General features: G+C 33.9%; 1 protein-coding gene across 1 annotated transcript in view; it reads right to left on the bottom strand.

Annotated features, from left to right (window-relative positions):
• LOC115884160 (vascular endothelial growth factor A-like) overlaps window positions 1-22,629 on the bottom strand; it is a 61,163-nt gene that overhangs the window by 5,515 nt on the left and 33,019 nt on the right. Inside the window, exon 4 of the mRNA XM_030902663.1 lies at window positions 15,404-15,636. Coding sequence (XP_030758523.1) covers window positions 15,404-15,636 — 233 coding nt within the window. The remainder of the gene's footprint in view (window positions 1-15,403; window positions 15,637-22,629) is intronic.

Below are 22,629 nucleotides of genomic sequence, written 5' to 3'. Positions count from 1 at the left end.
GTCATGTCTCGCGGGTAGAGGGTGTGGGGGGGGGTCCTAGCTTAACCGCCTGGACCAAAAGGAGACAACCTCACCAAAAACCTAAGTCCTAAGATGGCTGGACCAGGTCAAAGGGATGCATGGCTAGATAGAGGACTAGCCATTACTGGCCTCAACCTTGGGGCATCAGGGGGCACCCCATTGTATTTACCCCTTACTTCTACATGCGGGGCTCTGTAGAAGTGGACCGACTGTCTCTAGCGACTCGTGGGAACACCTGTGAGATCTAGTACTAAAAACACCACCGGTGAAGCTGTGGGGAAGCTCCCTAGCGACACTGGGAACACTATAAATGAAAGTTCCAAGGAACCAAATCCAAAGGAAACTACAAGAGGGGCGGCTGACACTTGCTTGGGATCATCCTCCACAAGTGGCACACAAGCTACCACCTTCTCCAGCAAGGGTCGGAAGCCTACCTCTAGACCCAATAAGCGACACAAGCTACCGTTTCGTCTACCCGGCTTGGGTCAATCAGGTGAGCTAGACTATCCTCTGAAAGTAGGTCTTAGCGGAGCGGAGGACATGCTCCAGAGGAAGCAAAAGCGAAAACACTCCTCCGAAAAGGGAAGAGTAAAGAAACCAAGAAACAACCTGACTCATCTCCATCAAAGGGCAAGAGAAGGAGCGAGGACCTCTCACCTCTTCTCCGGCAGGGAGAGAAAAAAGCCAGGATGGAAAGCCGTCCAACACCGGGAGGCAAGCAGGGACGTATCACCAGCTTTGCCGCTATTGCTGGACAAGTGAAAATGGCGGTGCTGCCAAAGGATTTACCAGAGGTTGCTCTGACCACCGACCAGCAAACGTCTCTAGAAAAGGCTATACTGGAGGAAGTAAATGGAGATCGGATAGCGACACAACGGTCTACAAAATGTGGGTCAGCTACGTTTTGTGGGGATACACTCTCGGGTGGGCATGATCCTCATAGATTGTGTATCTCAAGAATCGGCGAATTGGTTGGTGGAAATCGCATCTAAGCTTAAAAATTGGCAGGAGCCGGAACTGGTTGCAGTGAAGGGAGAAAACATCTCTAAAGGGGCGGCCATAACGGTCTTTTGCCGAGGAGCAAGGGGAAAGACACCACCTACCTGCTGAGCCTTATCCAAGGTCAGAACTTCAATGTAAGGACATCGAGTTGTCGAGTCATCAGCTCGAGGGAGGAGGGTCATGATCAGGTCCTCACAATAGGAATTGACCTCAGATCCAAGGCAGCAATAGAGAAAGAGGGATATATCCTCTATTATAGATACGGGACAACACCGGTATTAGGTCTAAGGAGAGACCAAGTTAAAGAGGTGGAGAAAGTGGACACAGATCATCCAGCCTCCATCTCACGGGTTCCTCAGCCGGAGGCAAGCTCCTCGACTGTGAAGGGCAGCACGGAGGGCCAAACTCCAATCGTGGAAGGCTGTGTACCCTCGGAGGAATAACTGTTGTCAGAGGAGGATGGGAAATACCCTTTCCCCTCTACAACAGGGGTATGATGGGTTATAGACTGTGTGATGACTCAAGGAAGGGGGGAAGAAAGATCTTTAAGGTCGCAGTGATTAACTCCCCCTCTTACTCATTCTACATTCTACATTCTACAACTGGTAGTATAGTTCAACCCTAGAAACACGCCTATGAGGTTTTTTTTCGCGAAAAAAAAATTTGAAAATTTGTTTGGATTTTTTTTTTAGTTTTTAGTTAAAAAATATAATTTCATTATAATATGGCAATATAGGTATTAGATTAAATTTACAAGAAAGAAAATGCAGAAAAGATCCAGTGGTTCTCAAAATTTTAGCAGAAAATCACTTTCCACTTTTTTTTAAATTTTTATTTTTTTAAATTTGTTTGTAAAATAACTCAGTTATTTTGGACTTAAATTTCTTTTATCGAGATCTACCACCCCTTAAAATACTTCACTTTACTTTACACTTATTTCTGTACACACACACACTGACACCCTGTATTATCTTATTAACATTTGTAAGACATAGATACATTTTTTTTAAATATATATATTTCTTTATTTACATGACGACATATTTTAGAGTTGATTTTTTTTATTTAATCAGGTAACTAAAAGTTTATTTCGTTTTGGTATGAACTGTAACATCTATGAAATATCAGAAATTAACATTTATTACGTTAAAAATTACAAAATAAACAGCTAATAAACATAAAAAATGTTTTACATTTTTATTAGCTCTAATACATTATTCCTTAGTAGTATAATAACATAGTAAGTACAATAATAAAAATTTCCACAACAAAGGATACCTTTAACTTATACCATACAGTAGGTACTTAAGAAGCACACATTTTAAAAACCACCGCTTTTATTACACCTCTTTCCGCGTATTACTTTAAACCATTAAATAAACACTTATTAAAAACACCAAACAATGGATTCCAAAGAGGCTACTCTTGCCGGGATGAGCCCACTGTGTATGCCGATGAATGAACAAAACTTCACAATAATAATTCGATGAACGTAAACAGGAAAATGCAGAATAAACATACACAGTTTCATTGAAGATGAAACAAGAGAACGTGTGTTATTCGTTGTGAAAATAAACAGCATTTTAAGTGCCATTATTTCTAAAATCCGAATTCCTTTCTAATAATTTTTGAATAAAAATAAAGAGGGTATTAATAGAATGGGTAAATATTTATAGGAAAAATATATAGAGAATAAGTACGTACTAACTATATTTTTGTGACAGATATATTTCACTTTCATTTGTAAGAAGTAACGAGTGATGCTATTTATTTTAGCTTCTTTGGTGTCCTTTCCTACTCCGCTTAGGCATGCCTCTGTCTCATAGAGTATCGCAGCAAAATTCCACATACTCGAGTTGTGTCTGCACTAAGAGTCCATTTCACAAGTCCGAAAAAGTAGCAAAATAAGCGTTCGGCATTTAACGCGTCGATTTAATTTTACACGGCATTTAATTTTCTATGTCTAGACATGTAAAAAATGTAGAAAATTAATCTTCTACGTGTAGAAAATACAGTAGAATATATAAAATTTTCTGCCTACCCAACCCTGATTAAAGCACATTTTCGCAGATTCGTAGTTAAAACTTTCATAGTGTTTTTTTGAATGAAAATCATCATCGATTGTCATTCCCCAGCCGTCTTTGACGCCGTTTTTTTTTTCGATCGTACAGTACTCATTCCTTAATCTTTTTGTTGAAAGTGTCAAATGCATTATATTTTTGATTTTTGTGTCTCTAATTAAAAAAATTGTCCTTTGTTATATTGTCGTATTTTATTTATTATACTTACTCCATAATAAAAACATCAGATCTGACAGATTCTTACGACCAATAAATTACAATAAAATGATAAAAATAGTTTGCAAATACTTCGGGCTTTTAGACATTGCCACCCAGAAGCCTTTGATGTTTAAAAAGCCAGTAGTAATAAAGATTGAGATTTTATCACTGCGTAAACTACTTCTTTTCTGTTTCTAAAGTTAACTACATTTCGAAATGTCTGAAAATTACTTAAAATAATTTTTATTTCCTTTTCGATGACACTTAAAATTTCGGACATGCATTGTGTTCAGAACTATAGTTCATACTAATTTAACTTTTAGTTACGCGATTAAGCTGGACCGACACAGCGTTGCCCACTTTTATACAATTTTCTTTTATCAAAATATTTTAGGAAGCAAAAATAAATTAATTAGAAATATACAGGGTGTTTCAAAACAAATGCGAAAAACTTCAGGGGGTGATTCCTTGTTCAAAATAAAGGGTAGTTTGCTTCATAAACGTTGGGTCAAAAGTCAACCATTAGGGAGATATTGCGGTACAAAGATGGCGGAAAAATAATGTTTTATTTTTTATCTTGAAAACGAAAAGAGATAGACTAATAAAATTTTATGGAAGCGTTACTGTTATGAAAACACACTTTCTGGTAATTTTTTCACTTTTTTAAAATGAGTGGAAGGGGTTGAAATAAGCTACCCCTATCATTCTTGTTAACGAAATTTAAAGAAAAATCTTATCAAACACTTGCAAAAAAATTAACTTGGATAGTTTAGTTTGTTTAGAAACTTTTTTATCTCTTGTATTTTTTTGATAAAACTCACCGATTTGAAATTAAAAAATAAAATGTAAAGCATTACATGTCAGGACAAAAAACATTTTCTGATAAAGAATCTAGTGGGCTGCTGTAATTTTTTTAGGAAAAAATCTAGTCGGCCGCTGTTACTTTTTAGGATGTTCCTAATAATTATTTTATTTGACATTACTCTACTGCAATACGTTATTATCTAGATGATTATTATTATCGTTATTATCGTTAAAAATGTTTTTTGTCCTGACATGTAATGCTTTACATTTTATTTTTTAATTTCCAATCGGTGAGTTTTATTTTTTTTTTTATTTTTAATTTTAGTTATTTTTTTAAAAAAACACAACAGGTAAAAAAGTTTCTAAACAAACTAGACTATCCAAATTAAAGCATTTGCATGTGTTTGAGAAGATTTTTCTTTAAATTTCGTTAACAAGAATGATAGGGGTAGTTTATTTCAACCCCTTCCACTCATTTTAAAAAAGTAAAAAAATTACCTGAAAGTGTGTTTTCATAACAGTAATGCTTCCATAAAATTTCATTAGTCTATCTCTTTTCGTTTTCAAGATAAAAAATAAACACATTATTTTTCCGCCATCTTTGTACCGCGATATCTCCCTAATGGTTGACTTTTGACCCCACGTTTATAAAGCAAACTACCCTTTATTTTGAACAAGGAATCACCCCGTAAAGTTTTTCGCATTTGTTTTGAAACACCCTGTATAAACAGTTATTACTTATATCAACAAAACTCATACCTTCTTGCAGGGGTGGATGGGGAAGAGGAAACCGGCCCGGGAAAAACAGGCAACCGGCCCAAATCCACAAAAACAAAATGACCATAAGGAAGAAACATATTTTAGTTATTAATATATGTAAGGGTGTTTTTCGCTCGTGCGAAAGAGCTCTTTTGCCTATGTTTTAAAAAAAATTAAATTGTCTTGATCAAAATTTTCGTAAAGACCAATATTGGGTCGGACATCTGAATTTTTAATACAAAATGACTCAGTTTTACAGGGTTCTACTGCTTTATTTCCATTATCGATAACGGTAATTTGATCTTGAATAGGCTACGATTTTGAGAAATTTTAAGACTTCCTGATTCATTCAGTTTAGCTGACTCAATCCTCTGTGAAATACATTACTTTTAGCTTTTCGGGTATATACTTTCTTACACATTGTAGAAAGAAATTTTCTCTTTTCTGCTACAACAGTAGCCTCCTCGTGTACACGTGTTTTTAACTGAATGAACCGGCCATTAAAACTGCAGCATTTTTTAGGTTATTATATAGTTCTTATCACGAAACTTTTCCTCTATACTTTTCTACATTTGGCATATTGTATGATAATGCCTTATCTCAAACGAAAAAAACCTAGGCAATACCTAGGCAGTTGATATAAATGTGTTCTGATGTAATGCTATGTTACAGTCCATAATAAGAATATTTGGATTTTCGAAACATATTAATATTTTATTATCTAATATAGTTTAAACCTTATTTAACTCTTCTCTGCTGCCTCGGTAATTTTTAGCAAATTCATTTTAGCTACATTTTAAACAACAATTTAGATTTGGCTTTTAGTCCATGTTTTCTCCGTCAACCGCAGAGTTCGCGTCAAATTCGTCTACCTTTTTACAAAGGAGAGCTCGAAAAATATTGAACCGAGGCCCCCAGTTTGTCAATCTACGCTACCGTTTAGTATACATTTAGATCGAGACTATTTAAATTTACCAAATGCTATTAATTCTTTTTTCTGCTGCCAGTCAGTCATATTTATTAGTTATAAATAAAAGAATAGTGGGTAAAACTATACAGGATGAGTCTTAAATAAGTGCAAATATTTTCAGGGGTGGTATATTTCGACCCTAGGAACACGTCTATGAGATTTTTTTGCAAAAAAAGATGTTAAAAATCGAGCATTTTCTTTTAAATTTTCTTGCATATTTTAGAAAACTTTTTAGAACTTCCTGTTCACCGCAAATTTTCCCACGGTATAGTTTTTTAATCTCTGATATTACGATGCAAAGAGATGCAAATACCGAAAAATTGAGGTGGCTCAATTTTTTTTTAAAAATAAATCTATTTTTTTTAAATTTCCAAACTTTAATAACTCGATTGGACTTATTTGAAACTCGGTAAAGAGAATATATTATATTTATTTTATTGAGTTTTACCAGGCCTGAAAATATTTCCACTTATAGACTCACTTTGTATAATAAAAATTTTCAAACCGAACAAACAACAGATGATTATTAAAATTATAAGTGTCCCAGAGAAAGACATTTTAAAATAGTTTTTTTACAAACTGGTGTTTTAAAAGCAACTGACGATTATACTGATGCAAATTGATTAGTTAGTTATGGAGTCACTAAGGATCTTACGTCACTTTAGTTAGAAGTTTAACCATTTCATTTTTGCTAATCCAATCTTTTTTTGAGCTCTGATCGGGACCGGCCCACCGACCGGTCCATCTTTCCACCGGCCCACCGGGAATTTTCCCATTTTCCCATATGGCCCATCCACCCCTGCCTTCTTACCAGCACTTAAAAGTCCATTTCACTAGTCTGAAAAAGTATCAAAATAAGCGTTCGGTATTTAACGTTTTATGTAAAACTGGCTAGAAAAGTATTTTGACACAAATGAAGAAGGAAATTGCAGATAAAGGATTATACTATATCCGTATTGAAGAACATTTTTAGACAACTCCTTTATTTTTAAGATTTTGATAGTCAAACATCAACAAAATATTTCTTATGTTTGGACTAAATTTTCTCGAAAATAAAAACATAATTTAAAATTCCGTTACAATATAGAAATGATTGAAGTTTTGTGATTACAGTGATATATGATTTTTATAGTTTTGTAACAAATTACTCGCTATTTTATGGCAAATGCTGAAGCTTTCCAAAACTTTAATCAAGTCTTAATAAAAGCTCGTGTGTTTGGAATTTTGGGTGTGGCTTAACACGACAGGATCGGGCTAAGCCTTAAGCAGATCTCTGAAATGTATTTCCTTCGGCCACACACCCGCTTTACCCGACCCCTGAGAGCAACCCGAAAGTACAGAGTAATAGACTCTTAAGGGACATAGAGGGCCATTAATACCGCTTTCCCATTCAAAATATTCTAATAAAGTTGCGATGAGTTTTTTACGGTTATTAAGCTATCTTGTACACTTCGCACTAAAAGAGGTTCAAAAAGAACTATCACAATTCATTTAAACCAAAAATTCGTAACACAAAACTAAAGCGTCAAACCTGAATGACGGGAAATAAATAAATAAATGTGGCAACTTGACATTTTTTACAGCAGAGCTACCACCTGAATCGCCAGCGGAAAATTTAAATTCCAGTGAGTCAGCCCGGCGCCGAATATGTCCATGGTTGGCAAATCACAACGATAATTCTGTAAACTTTGAAATTATCTAACGTAATAAAAGTAAAAGCTACAAACTACAATAGTTATTATTATTATGTATATAGTTTATGAAACCACAGGCTTTCTATGGTAAAATTAAAAAAAATAACAATAAAAACTTTTGAAGAAAAACAATCAGATTTTTCTGTACTATCTTTAGATTAAATGGAAAAATATTCTAATAGTCTTCAGATCGATTGCTGTCTCTCAACTTCAGGGAGTTAGTACCGTCACAGAATAGAGGGATAGCACGCGCGTACATATTACAATTTTTACACTTACTTAATAAAGTTTAAAAAAAATACAAAGGAAGAAACTTCTGAATTAAAAAAAAACGGCTTTAAACATACAACATTAATTTTGTACCTGTTCTCCGATTTTATACAATTTCTACTTAATATTCCACATTTTCTACGCACTTTTCTACATACACGTAGAAATATAATTTTCTACGCGTCCTTACCCAACCCTGGCTTTAATCACTGCAAGCCATCAAACCCTTTCTCAGTCAAAATTAACCGTTATCATAATTGTTTATGCAACATATTTTTTTCTCTTCTGGCTTAGTATAATGGAGAGAATCTCGAGAGACAATAAGCCATAGCCGTTTAATTATCGTATAATCGCTAGATATAATCGACACTTCCTTGAAACTTGTCAATGTGTAATAAACAGGAAGGTTGCAACTCATAATTGTAAAGGTCAAGATAGCTATCTATGAGGGTGGAACTAGCATAAGAAAAGTTTAACAATTTTTACTAGTAGCGTGGATTGAAGACATAAGAAGACGCGCAACCTTATGGACGATTTTGAGGCACAAAACCTGTCCTAGATGTAGCTGGCGTTGCCGTCAGCCTGTCCGAGAATTCCGAGATTTAGTTTAGCTCTGCGCCACTGCGCGCTGACAGTCGTTTACAGCGCAGCGGATAAAGGATACTGTATCGTAGTTCTGCTTTCTGTCGACAGAGTGAGTGGTTACGCGAGACTACTGTGTTGCTAGAACTACTGATTAATACGTAGATTTACATATTTTGGGTACAGTACGTTAATAATACGGATTGTCTATCATTAAACAATTTAATATCGTTAGTGAAACGTGATAACCTGCTAACTCTATTTTTTATGTTAATACGTTTTTTTATACCTACCATTAGAAAGAGAAAAAATTACTCTATAAGTAGGGAAAGCAAATACATTTTTTCCCGTTAAAGAAAATTTGCTATTTTAACTCAATAATATCTGCTAACTCCCAATGATCTAAAATAGCCACCGAAATGCTGCTATCTCCGTAATTTCCGTTACGGTCACGCTAAAGCAAACACACGGATTCTTACTCGTATGTTTCTTTAGTACAGTACGTCGATCCAGGGTCGCACTAGGCCAAAGGAGCCCGGGTGGCAATGTAAGGAGGGGCTCGTGTGGATTTTTTGCGTATTATTTCGCCTTACGTTTTAGTCAATTTTTCCCTATTATATACAGGGTGACTCTTAAATAAGTGCAAATATTTTTAGGGGTAGTATATTTTGACCCAAGAAACACGATTATGAGGTTTTTTGCGCAATTTTTTTTTTTGAAAATTTGTAATTTTTTTTAAAAAAATTTTGGAAATTTTTTTAATTTTTGGTTTAAAACATACTTTGTTTGTAATTTGGCAACATTGGTACTAGATTAAATATACAAGAAAGCAAATCGAGTGACTCTCAAAATTTTAGCAAAAAATTGGAAATTTTAAAAGTGAAATAACTCGGTTGTTTTGGATTTATTTGAAAAAACCGTAAAGAGAAAATATTATGTTTCTTTTATCGAGATTTACCAGTCCTGAAAATATTTGCACTTATTTAAGACTCACTCTGTATAGAAATCAGGGAGCTACCCTATTGCAAGGTAAACCAATGCAATGCAAAAGCAAATATTGTTAAGAATAAATAATGAACTATAAAGGGGTCCCGCGAAGGCTGGGGCCTCCCTAATAGTAATATATAATATAATATGGCCAGTCCGACCCTGCGTCGATCCGTTCTGTAAATACGGGGTATCCGTAAAGGGTAAGGGGAAAAAGGAAATTCTCTATATACGAGCAATTCATCGGCGTGCTATAAATAGTTTAAATAACCATTACTTACTTGTACAAGAATTTTCACAATACCTAATAAGTTTTATTTTTTTCAGCGTTTTTCCACGTAAATGATACATACTCTTTATAAAAATTAAACAAATAAGGAGAAAGTAATAAAAATTTAATAAAATCGCGCTGTTTTCATCCTATAATGATCGTACTGTTTTCCAAGCTCGGACTACTACCGTTGTAAAAAAATAGGATAAGCATGGAAGGATTCTACCATATCTTATAAGAATTATAAGTTTAATTTTTAAATTATTTTCATATTCATTAAGTCCAAAAGTTCAGTTCTTTAAAAATGCATTAAAAATTTATTCGTTTTTGGAATTGTATGTTTTGCTTCTAGACCGACGATATTATAAATGTATGGTTATGAATATCATATTTTTTAAATTTAATTGATGATTTCTAAATCTGTTTGAGTAATATTCAATTCCATTTTCAAAATTTCAAAAAATAAAGGTTGCTATCTCCAGAAATATAATTTTATTTCTTGTTTCTGCAAGACGAATATCTGCTATCTCCCTATTGTGTCTGAAAAAAATTAAGTAACACGAAATATTGAGTGTTATTGTTCCCCAGCAAATAAAATGCTTATTTCTTTATCATATTAACGCATGAAAATACTTCCTACATGTGTACATATTTTGTATCGTTTTTTTGCTCTCCTGTAAAATTAGGAATAATGGAGTTAGCAGTTTATCACATTTCACCGACGATATAATATTATATGATTAAAGGTACATTCAGGCGGAGAGCGCCGAGCGTCGCGTCGCGTCCGCGTCGCGTCGAGGCGTTCAGGCTGGAAGCGTCAGTTCAGCTTGTGATACTGATTTTTACATTTCTAGTTTGTACAATGGCTTTAAAGAGAGCAGTTTATTTAATTTTAGTATTAGAAATGTCATAATTTTGCAGTTAAATAATATACAAAAAAGTTGGAGAATCTACCTAAAAAAATAGAGACAAGTAAATAAACATATTATAAACATTTCAAAAATATAGAATAGAGATAGATATAATTTCTTTAAATAGCCGATTACGCATGTTTATATTTCTATATTGTAACAATTTTGCGTTCCAAAGTGCATGTCTTGCCTAGATTTGGATGATTTCCAGCCACCGAACGCTACAAATCTCGCCGAAAACAGTCTAATTTAAGTTAAGTAAATTGATTCAATTTCGACGCTACGCGGACGCGACGCTCTCAGCCTGAATGTACCTTAAAGAAAGAACGGGGTCAGAGTTGGCTTGGAAATAAAGATCGTTGTTATTTAATATATGTAAAATACTATGATACATGTCAATAATCGTCATTTTCAACCAAACAACTTTTTTCGATCATATACAACATATTCAGTACTGAAAAAAGAATTTTTTTTTGATGTTTATTCTCTGTTTAACACGAATACATTTTCAATACATAAACGCGGATTTTTTCATTCAAAGATATTTTCGTCAAACGTATTACAAATATTACATGTTTTAATATGGTAACACTGTTTTCGATATGCATTCGCCGGCCGAATTAGAGAAAATAAGTGTTTTATGCGTTGGCCGCAGAACGATTGGTAGCTCCACCGTACAGCACTTGAGACGTAAGAGGAAATTAAATCAGCCTCGTCACGAATTCGCCCATTTGGTGCGTATCTTCCCAATTCTTTCAACCAATGCTGGTAGATTTAAACTAGATTTTTCAGGTAGTTATTGGCATGTTCCACCGCGACCTTTTCAGAACTATTGTGGTCCTCTTCTGATGTTTAGGTTGCATTCCCCAGTCCTGTCCTTTACAAAATGTCTAGCATCTTGGAGACTGAACCCCCAATATAGCTTGTTGTCAATGTGCAGCTTACAATACTCTGTTATTAGACCTAATATACAGGGTGAGCCTTAAATAAGTGCAAATATTTTCAGGGCTGGTATATTTCGACCCCAGAAACACGTCTATGAGGTTTTTTTTTACAAAAAAGATGTTGAAAATCGTGCATTTTCTTTTAAATTTCTCTGTATATTTTTCGAAAACTTTTTAGAACTGCCTGTTCTCCGCAAATTTTCCCACGGTATAATTTCTCAATCTCTGATATTACTTACTCTATGGTTACGGCATTAAAACGGATGCAATTTCAGAAAAAATCCAGTAGCTCTCAAATTTTTTTCAAAATAAATCATTTTTTTTTAATTTTCAAACTTAAATAACTTGGTTATTTTGGTCTTCTCTGAAAAATGGTAAAGAAAAAATATGTTTCGTTTATCAAGATCTACCAGCCCTGAAAATATTTACACTTATTTAGGACTCACCCTGTATAGCTTTAACTCTCTTTCTGTTTTTTCTTGAAATATTTCATATACGGAAATTTTGTGATCAAGTAGTAGGTAACTGTTAGTTTAAAGTTTGGAATATCCAGTTTTTTTTCAAGAAATGAATATTACTTATACGTTTTTTATTATTTTTCAACAATTAGTTACTAGTAGTATAATGTCACTATGTCGGGTTAAAACTCAAACTCAAAAAAAAGCTCATGTATATTTTTTATTTTCAACATTTTTATTTTTACCGCACAATCTTCAAGAACGTCTCCTGATCCAAATGTCCACGACAAGAATCTCTAGATCATCTCTATTCGATAAAGCCACTTTATAAACTTTCAATGGCCAATTAAAATTTTAAAAATATCGTTAGGATATATCTATACCCGCAATCTTTCTTCCGACTACTAAGGTGGTGACATGTCTCTCCAATTGATCATGACGTAGGCATTTGCTCCGTGAAACGCTCGTGTGGGTGTAGCTTTAGATACCGATGCGAATTATCAATATAAAAGCTTGATTTATAGATGTTATGTGCATGTTACAATAATAATTAATAAACGCCTTTTAAGGTTTATTATTAATTGTCTATAATCTTATTCTTTAAAATAGTTTGATGTATTTATAAGTATATATCCACAGAAGTGATATATAGCAGCTATAATTCTATTGTACTGTGTGACATAGAAATTGCAACACCCAGTGTGTGCTTAGCTATATTTATAATGTTTTGGCAGTTGATACGATAACATTTTTATTCCAGTCCGTTTACAAATAACCAATTTTTTTAATTAAAAAAAAAACAGATTTTATTTGTCACCTCTCCTACGATATACGAATGTCAAAACCATACATAAATTAAACACAAGTTTAGATTGGAAAGTGTCCATAAGGACAATGTAAACACTATTTGGCGCTATTCTTGCAACGGTCGCGACCCAAAGCTTTTGAAAATTTCGGATCGGTTCGGCTTTTTCCGGAATTATGTCGCCAAATATTATTTATTCAAATTTATTATTATTTTCTTTTAATGTTATAAATAAAATACAGTGTGTTGCATACCAGAAACTTTATTTTATATAAGGACATGTATGCATTAGCGAAACTAGCAATTTATCCTGGGGTGGGCCTGGGGGAGGGCCTGGGTTTTTAATTAAAGCGGGGCCCAGGACTTTTGTTTTTTAAAAATAAAAAATAATTTTAAAAACACATTTTTTGAATAAAACGTTTACATGAATTTCTCTATCAATAAATTTCATAGACTTGGTTATCAAACCGTGTTTCAAACACATTTTTTGAACACCACAAAATAATATTAACTAAACAAAACTAGAAAACGTCATTTTTACTGCATCACAAGCAAATAAAAATTAATACGTAGCCAAGAGTCATCATTCAAGATATCTCTGGGGGGTGTCCAGCAGTACCTGGGGGAGGGGTACCCCCGGGCACCCCTGTAGTTACGCCAATGCATGTATGTGAAATACCTATGACACATTGGAAACCGACGTTATGCCATGATCCACGATGGTTTTGATCATGTTTTGACAGTTCACAGTTCACAACACAGTTTTTTCGTTTTTAATGCCACTTTTTCACAATTATTACGGGTTTGAGAGTAAAATTTAAATTAAACTAACAAGAAAGCAATAATTACTTTGAGAATGGACGCTTTAAACACTTTTCGGTATTTTTTCAATAAGGGCGGTTTAAATTTTGAAAGATTTTATAATTTTTGAGAATCTGATTTTGACAAGAGAAAATTATTTCTGTTATTGTTTGGCGATTGTTCTTAGCAACCGCTATAGCAGCGCCAGATCGCGTACAACGGTCGCGACCCAAAACAATTATTATATATTTTGACGGGCTTTTTCCAATCTAAATATATTTCCTTTATCTATGAACAATTCCTGTCAAAAAATTTGCAACAAAATGTCGTCTATTATTATTCATATTGATACCAAGTACATCCCAAAATATTAATATAATATATTTGCAATTAAGGGATGTGGTATTTTCTTTGTCACAAAGTATATATTTTTTTAGATTTCAAAACATGAAGTTGTAGGTTTCAGCAAGGCACAACTTTTCTTTTTTAAATCGTCTTTGTATACAGGGTGGTCCGAACTGTATTCCGGAAACTTCGGCAACATATTCTGCAGATAAAAATAATTAAAAAAGTTCTTGTAAATGTATGTCCTAAAATGCTTAGTTTCGGAGATACAGGGTGTAGAAGTTTCATTTTTATTTCGATTTTTTCCAAATAATTTCCGAAGTAACGTCAATATTTGGATAAAAATTGGTGTCTGGAAGTTTTTTGACATGAGAAATTTGATTTCGATGTCAATATGGCTCCTACTTGTAGAGGGCGCCACCTATGTATTTTTTAACTGATTTGAAGAGTAATAACTTTTCGTGCGTACCCGTATAAAACTAGATACTTAAAAAATATACATTTGCGATGTTTTTACGTAAAAAATGTCTCTTGGTAAAAATCGCTACGAGTAATGGTTCTCGAGATATTTGGAATCGAAATTACCAATACCTGTCATCATTGACATAAATTAAACATGTTTGACTAATTAGTTATTAGACTAAAATCATAAATTTGCGATGTTTTTGTGCCAAAAGTTCAACAGAAACTGTTTCATCATCATTTTTTCGAAGAAAAATTTATGATTAGTTTAAAAAAATAAAAAGTGCCCAAATTTCTCATTTCAGTCAATTAACTATCTACTCAACATGTTTATTTTTAGTCATGAAATAACATGTATTGACTATTTCCATTGTAAATATTTTGAGAACAGTTGCTCGTAGCGATTCTTACCAAGAGACATTTTTTATGTAGAAAATCACGGAAATGCATATTTTTTCACTCAGTAGCTTTATACAGGTACGAACAAAAAGTTATTACTTTTCAGAACAGTTAAAACACATGTAGATGGCGCCCCCTACAAATAGGAGTCATTTTGACATTAAAATCCAAATTTTTCATGTCAAAAAACTCCCAGACACCAATTTTCATCCAAATATTGACCTTACTTCAGAAATTATTTGGAAAAAATCGAAATAAAAATGAAACTTCTACACCCTGTATCTCCGAAACTAAGCATTTTAGGACATACATTTATATGAACATTTTTACTTATTTTTATCAGTAAAATAGGCTGCCGAAGTTTCCGAAATACAGTTCGGACCACCCTGTATATTCTGGTTTACAAATTTGATGTAGTGTGCATTCTCATATGGGACACCGTGTATACAGGATGTAAAAAAATAGTATACAAAACTTCGAGTGGTGATTCGAATATATTATATCCTAAGATGCTTCCGCTGTGTATTCCTTTCTATCAGTATTATGCACATTTGCATGATATTTAATAATGATAAATTGACATCTTTTTAATTTAAAAAACTCTCTTCTTAAAATTGTTAAAAACTCACATCAACTTACATAGAAATATAGCGGTATTTCCACTCTATCCTTGTACTGGCAAGTGGCGCCGTCATGTCTACAACACCCTGTATCTTCTGCGCACCTGTAAAGTACCGTGCAGTGAGGAGTGTAGGTAACTGCCGGGTTAGGATACTCCTGTTGTACTGGAATGACTTTCGGGATAGGATTCCTGCAGGATCCCGTGTTCTTGACTCGAATGTAATGTTCTACAGCTGCTCGCGCTCGGCTTTCTGAAAATAAATGATTGATATAAAAATTAAAAAATAGTTATTTAAGTAATATCATTCTATAATGGTTTAGAGGTGATTCAATCTATAACTAACAACTCCCTAGGATTCTCTAGAGATTTTTAAACTGGGTATTGAATAAGCTATGAAGTACACCATGTCTAGGCATTGTTCTGTTACATATGTCACGACCGTTACAAGAAAAATCATATTTTTCGACCTGATTTTCAGTTGATTGTTGTTAAATAATGTACCAGACATAAAGTCATATTAGAATACAATACGAATGAAATTAATAAGAAAATATGAGGAAATGAATATAATGGCAACGGGGACCCTCAGTTAATCTTGAGGCGTATGGTTGTCAATCAATAAGTACGAGATATACAGGGTGCTGTACTGTATTCCGGAAACTTCGGCAGCGTATTCTGCAGATAAAAATAAGTAAAAAAGTTCGTATAAATGTATGTCCTAAAATGCTTAGTTTCGGAGATACAGGGTGTAGAAGTTTCATTTTTATTTCGATTTTTTCCAAATAATTTCTGATGTAACGCCAATATTTGGATGAAAATTAGTGTCTGGGAGTTTTTTGACATGAGAAATTTGATTTTGATGTCAATATGACTCCTACTTGTAGAGGGCGCCACCTACATATTTTTAACTGGTTTGAAGAGTAATAACTTTTCGTCCGTACCTGTATAAAACTACTGAGTAAAAAAATATACATTTACGACTTTTTTTACGTGAAAAAGATCTCTTGGTAAAAATCGCTACGAGTAATGGTTTTCGAGATATTTGGAATCGAAATTATCAATACCTGTCATCATTGACATGAATTAAAGGTGTTGACTAAATAGTTATTAGATTGAAATCATAAATTTGAAATGTTTTTGTGCCAAAAGTTCAACAGAAACTGTTTTATCATCATTTTTTGCAGAAAAATTTATGATTAATTTAAAAAAATAAAAATTTCCAAAATTTATTATTTCAGTGAAATAACTATCTACTCAATGTGTTTATTTTTCGCCAATAATGACATGTATTCACTATTTCCATTCTAAATATCTTAAGAACAGTAGCTCGTAAGGATTTTTACAAAGAGATCATTTTTACGTAAAAAGTCACAGAGATATATATTTTTTCGCTCGGTAGTTTTATACAGGTATGGACAAAAAGTTATTACGCTTCAAAACAGTTAAAACACATGTAGGTGGTGCCCTCTACTAGTAGGAGTCATATTGACATCAAAATCAAATTTCTCATGTCAAAAACCTCCGAGACACCAATTTTCACTTATAATATCACAAGAGCTTAAATTATTTTCGGAAATTTTTTTGAGGGCACGAATATTTTGAAAATTATCCCGAGTCGAAGACGAGGGATAATTTTCTAAAAATATTCGTGCCCGAAAGAAAATTTCCAGGAATAATTAAGCTTGCGTGGTATTCGGTGAGAAAATTTCACACCTAAATTTGAAAAAAAAATATTAATCCAACATGACATTTTAAAATAATTTCAATTTGTTAAGTTGGCCAAGGTATTGATGTTTTTGACATATTATGTGTTTTGTCATTTTTGTTTGCGATTCTGTCATTAAGCTATTACTAGTTTTAAAACGTCTGTACGTAGAGTAAGAAGTGTATAGCGAAATGTCGCGATTTGGAAAAGTAAACCAACAAGTCATTAAAGAAGAAATTGAAAATATAAAACCAGATAACACCCGAAAATCAAAATCAAGTGTATGGAAACAGTTTGTTGAATTTTGTGATGAAAAGTCGTATAATATTCATGAGTGTATGAGTGTAGTACAGCTGGCTACTATACTGGAGGACTACGCATTTAATATGAAAAAGAAAAATTTTGAAGATTATAAGGAAAGTGTGGTCAAAGTGATGTGGAACTCTACTGCTAAGCAGTTGCAAGAAATTTATTACGAAAAATATAAAATAAAATTTAATCCGTTTTCTGATGTGGAATTTGTGACCGCCAGAGCTGCACGCGATGCTAAGCGCAAAATACTACAGAGAGATTCAGCAAAAAGAAAAGTGAGTGCTTCAGCCTTAACCAGTGACGAATACAAAAAAATTATTGAAATGTGGGATGAAAATACTCCAGATGGGTTGCAGCGTAAATTTTTTCACATAGTTTCACATGAGCTGGCATGGAGAGGAGGGGAAGGACATTCTGCTTGTATCCAATACTTCAAAGAAGAAACTGATAATTTCGGAAACCCAAAAGGTCGGATAGAATATAATCCAATTTTCTCTAAAACCACACAAGGTGGTTCTAAAAAACTGTCGGATAGTAAATGGTTGATTAGAAATTTCGAAAATCCACAAATGTGTCCGGTTCGCTTGTTTAGAAAGTTGATGGAAAAAAGGGGAAATCTTATTCAAACCGACAGACTATTCTTAACACCAAACCCATACTGGAATCAACCCAATTCGAAAGGATGGTACAAGAATAGCCCAGTTGGTAAGAACATTGTATCTTCATGGTTTAAATCAGCAGCTTCAGATATAGGAATTGACACTAAAAAAGTTAAAATAACCAATCATTCTGCAAGAGCAACAGCTGTTTCGAATTTGGCCAAGAAAGGAGTTGGTGAACAACAGCTCATTAAAATTACTGGACATAGTAATAGTCAGTCGATCAAACCTTACTTACAGTTGGACGCTGAACATCATCAACAGATGATTGAATCCATGAGGAGCATTTCATCAAGTACTAGCCAGTTCAATCATGATCAGAGCACAATGCAAAATAAAACAGAAAATACCCAGATTCAAACCACCAATTCAAGCCAGCCTACAAACATTTACAATAATTGTGTTTTTAATATTAATAAAACCTATAATTACTAAATGTGTTTCGTTATTATTTTGCTATATTAGTCGATATCATTAAAGATTTGGCATTGAAGATAATTCAACATGAAATAAATTCTAAAAAAATCATATAGATATATCCATCATATTTCGTTAAATAGAAAAATACCAGCTTTAGTTAAATAAAGGCGGCAGAACTATATTTTTTAGAACATGGCAATTTCGAAGAAATTCATATGTAGGTATATCTAACATATTTCCTTAAATAAAAAATATTACCAACCTTAGTTACATCAAATGCTAAAACTCAAATGGGTAATATTTCAATATATAGACATTGTAGTTATTCACATTATGATTGTAGATCTTATGTTTACCTTTTCAACTGTAAAAAATTTCCACTAAAGTTTCGTGGCGCCTCGAAAAAATTTCCGGAAATTTTTTCAGTTGCCATGGTAACTAGTCAACATTAAAGCATGTTATTGGTTGAAAAGTAGAGGTGTGAAATTTTCATCCAAGTATTGACGTTACTTCATAAATTATTTGGAAAAAATCGAAATAAAAATGAAACTTCTACACCCTGTATCTCTGAAACTAAGCATTTTAGGACATACATTTATACGAACTTTATTACTTATTTTTATCTGTAGAATATTCCGCCGAAGTTTCCGGAATACAGTTCGGACCACCCTGTATACCTACATCTATGTACTGAAAAAATGTAAAATATAGGTCACGACGAATTCCAGGTAAAGTCGAATTTAACCAGTTAGGGAAGATTTCGACAGGCAACATCCAAAAAATTACAACGGTACAATTAAAGCCTAGTTTCCATACATCTAAATTTTGGACATTGTATACAAAAAAAAAAATATGGTAGCACAAAATTCGTAAGAAGTTAAAAGAGTTTGAAGGATTATCTGACATCTTTCAATAGTAAAATATCTGACAAAATCATTATGTGGCTTGTAATAGAGAAAATGTTATAATATACTCGTCTTGCAGTTTGCTGTCCACAATAATTATAGTGGACAGCAAGCTGCAGGGAAGAGGACTGTGTATTAGATACAGATACGGCGGCGGTCTGTTCAACATAAAAAGACTCACGGCAAAAACACGTACAAAATTCATCACAGAACTTCAATACGCTGATGCCTGCGGTCTAGTTGCAAATGTTGAACACATATTCCTGAGCATACGAGGCTTTGGACCTTAAGCTGAACATCGACAAAACTAAAATCATGTGCACTCCCCTGGAAGATCACAACAATGCTATAAAAATCGGAGAAGAACTACTGGAAGATGTATCGGAATTTAATTACCTCGGCAGTTTGATTTCGGAAAAGACAAATATCGACTCTGAAATTCAGCACAGAATCAGCAGTGCCTCAAGAACATTTTGGAAATTAAAAGACAGGGTTTTCTACAATTATGAGCACAAAAACGAAATTTGCAGTGTATCGAGCAGTAATAATCCCCACCATGTTATATGGAAGCGAAACCTGGGTGCCGTACCGCCGACACACGAGCGCATTAAACAAGTTGCAACACCTTAGACAACTTTTAAGAATCAAATGGTACTACCATGTCTCAAACGTAGCAGTCCTTAAAAAAGCAAACTGCGAGAGCGCTGAAGTCATGATTACTAAATCTCGCTTAAGATGGGCTGGCCACGTATGCAGGATGCAAGAAAACCGCTTACCGAAATCTCTTCTTTACGGTGAACTTGTAGAGGGTAAGAGGAAACCGGTTGGACAACTCAAAAGATACAAGGATGTTGTTCATGAAAACTTAAAGGGGATAAGTATTAGTGTTGTACAAGAGTCTTGAAATAGTCTTGCGAGACTCTTGCAAGAAATTCAAGACAAGACTTTCAAAATTTCTTGTCTTGAATTTCAAGATAAGACAAGACTTTAATATGCAAGAAATTTCAAGAGTCTTGCAAGATTTCTTGAATTCAAGATTTCTTAAAAGTTAGAAATGATACATTTTTTTAAGTGATAATTAGGTCTTTGGCAAGTTATGCCGGGTTTATACGACATTTACATACTCGTAAGCACAATCATAGTCATAATCAGAAAAGTTAAACTATCCACTTCTTATAAAGCTGTTGTCATCTACCTTGAACTTAGCCTTTAATTATGATCACCACTGATATAAAAATTATGATTACGAAAATGTTCTATAAACGCGCATTAAAACTGCGTTCTGATTATGACGATTATACAACTCTATGTATATTTTTCCTATATGTATAGAAGGATGTGATTAATAACCCAAGCAGCATTTGGACGTCGGGACAACGTTGTGTCACGCGACCAAACGTCGGGGCGCAACGTCGGCACAACCTCGTGCCAACCCTAGTCTGCACTAGTTTGGAGAATAATTTTTGGGTCGAAACGACGTTGGATACCGACGTTGGCTAGAAGCCTAATTTAGTACAAACTGCAACGTTGTTTAAAATCCTAATCACAGAAATACAAAACTAATATGGCGTCTAAGTCGCGTTTTATATTAAATTGGGATAATTATAGTAAAAATATTATTTTTACGATTTAGTTAGAGACATATGTCAGATGGCAGTGAAGGAAAACAAAAGAAAAGTATTTAAGTGTGGAGGATGTTTGAAGATCATAATTAGTGAAACGCTTTAACCGACTCTGTAACTCGATACCCAAGGCAAAAAAGTTAAACGCCAACAACTTTATTGATAAATGTATTGTTTCTACTTTGAAAAATACTAATGGGCCTTAAAATTAAAGAAGTTTTAAAAATTTTCTTGAATTTTTTTTTAGTAAAATGAAAATAATTTATTCGCAGTCGAAAAAATTGTTTCCGCGTGTTTTTTAGGGTCAAATATTTCAAGTTAATGGATTCAAAAAGCAGGAATTGCTATTTTAGGAACGAAATATTTTCTTATTTAACAACATGGCGGTTTTCACTTTGTTGTTTTGGAGATTAAGATGGAGTAGTTCGAGTAGTCGCATACTGGACTAATAAAGTCGCAGTTCGGCCTTAACAGGTAGTATACTAGTCGCAAGATTGCCTAATTTAGTCATCCTAGAATCTAGCTTGTGCCGCCCTCTATAATCTAAATAAACGAGGGAGTGGATAAACTATCGGTAATATATGTCGATATATATTTAAATTTAGTTTTTTATGTACCTTTCTTATGTCCCATTTTAATTAAGTTTTTTTTATAAAAACAAAAACAGCACTGAACTGTCTGACTGAACAGAACAATGAAGTGAAAATTTAAGATTTAAGGTTATGGTTCAATACAGTTGCATAAAGGTAGTGACTCGACGTCCTACCAACGTAAGAATAAGGAAATCTAAACAACGTTGGAATTAGTAAAACAGACGACGTTTGCATAACGTTGGAATAGGTCCTGAAACTGACGTCGGAAAACTTTATATTGTCCAACGTTGTAACTACGTTGTCCGAATCACCTAAAGATCACTTAAGCAAAAAGGTTACAAGACAACGTTTATTCGACGTCGCAGAAGCTTCTACTTTGCTGTAGTACTAGTCCAACGTCGGTACAACGTTATAAAAACGTTTAAATTTATTTTAATACCCAAGGTAGGGAGCTAACTATTTTTTGTAACTAATCCAACGTTGTGTTTAGTAAACATGTGGTCGCAAGTCGTTAAAATGCTACTTGGGAAGTGATAATCATTTAAGTGATTACCGCTTGGTGGTCATATTTTAATTGTCATTTATTGAAATATTAATTCAGAAGTCATTTCTGTCAGTTCCACAAAATATCTCGTCAATTCCTTAAGATAAGATGGATATATGTACTTTATTTCGTTGTATAATCTTTTGAATACAACTCGATGTTTCGGGATCACCTAATACTTTTGCCTGACACTCACAGCGCTTTCAGATGGAGCGGACCGTCTGCGACGGACCGTCCGCGTCCGTCGTGTTCTTTCAAGATAGCCGTCGGACGAACTCCGTCGGACGGAGCATACGCACCCATGTGAAATATTGTTACGAATGTTCGTATAAACTCATGGTACTTGCTCGAAGTCGCGGACGGTCCGCTCCATCTGAAAGCGCTGTCAATGCGATACCGGCAACACAACTCCTTCTTCGGAGTCGTATTTACCAGTCAGGTAACGCATTTCGTGTCAGGTAAAAGTATTATTCGGTAATCCCG

The sequence above is a fragment of the Sitophilus oryzae genome, unplaced genomic scaffold (genome assembly GCF_002938485.1).
Source record: "Sitophilus oryzae breed Bouriz unplaced genomic scaffold, Soryzae_2.0 scaffold_2023_pilon_pilon, whole genome shotgun sequence".
Classification (NCBI taxonomy): domain Eukaryota; kingdom Metazoa; phylum Arthropoda; class Insecta; order Coleoptera; family Curculionidae; genus Sitophilus; species Sitophilus oryzae.
This window is presented reverse-complemented; position numbering and strand designations above follow the sequence as displayed.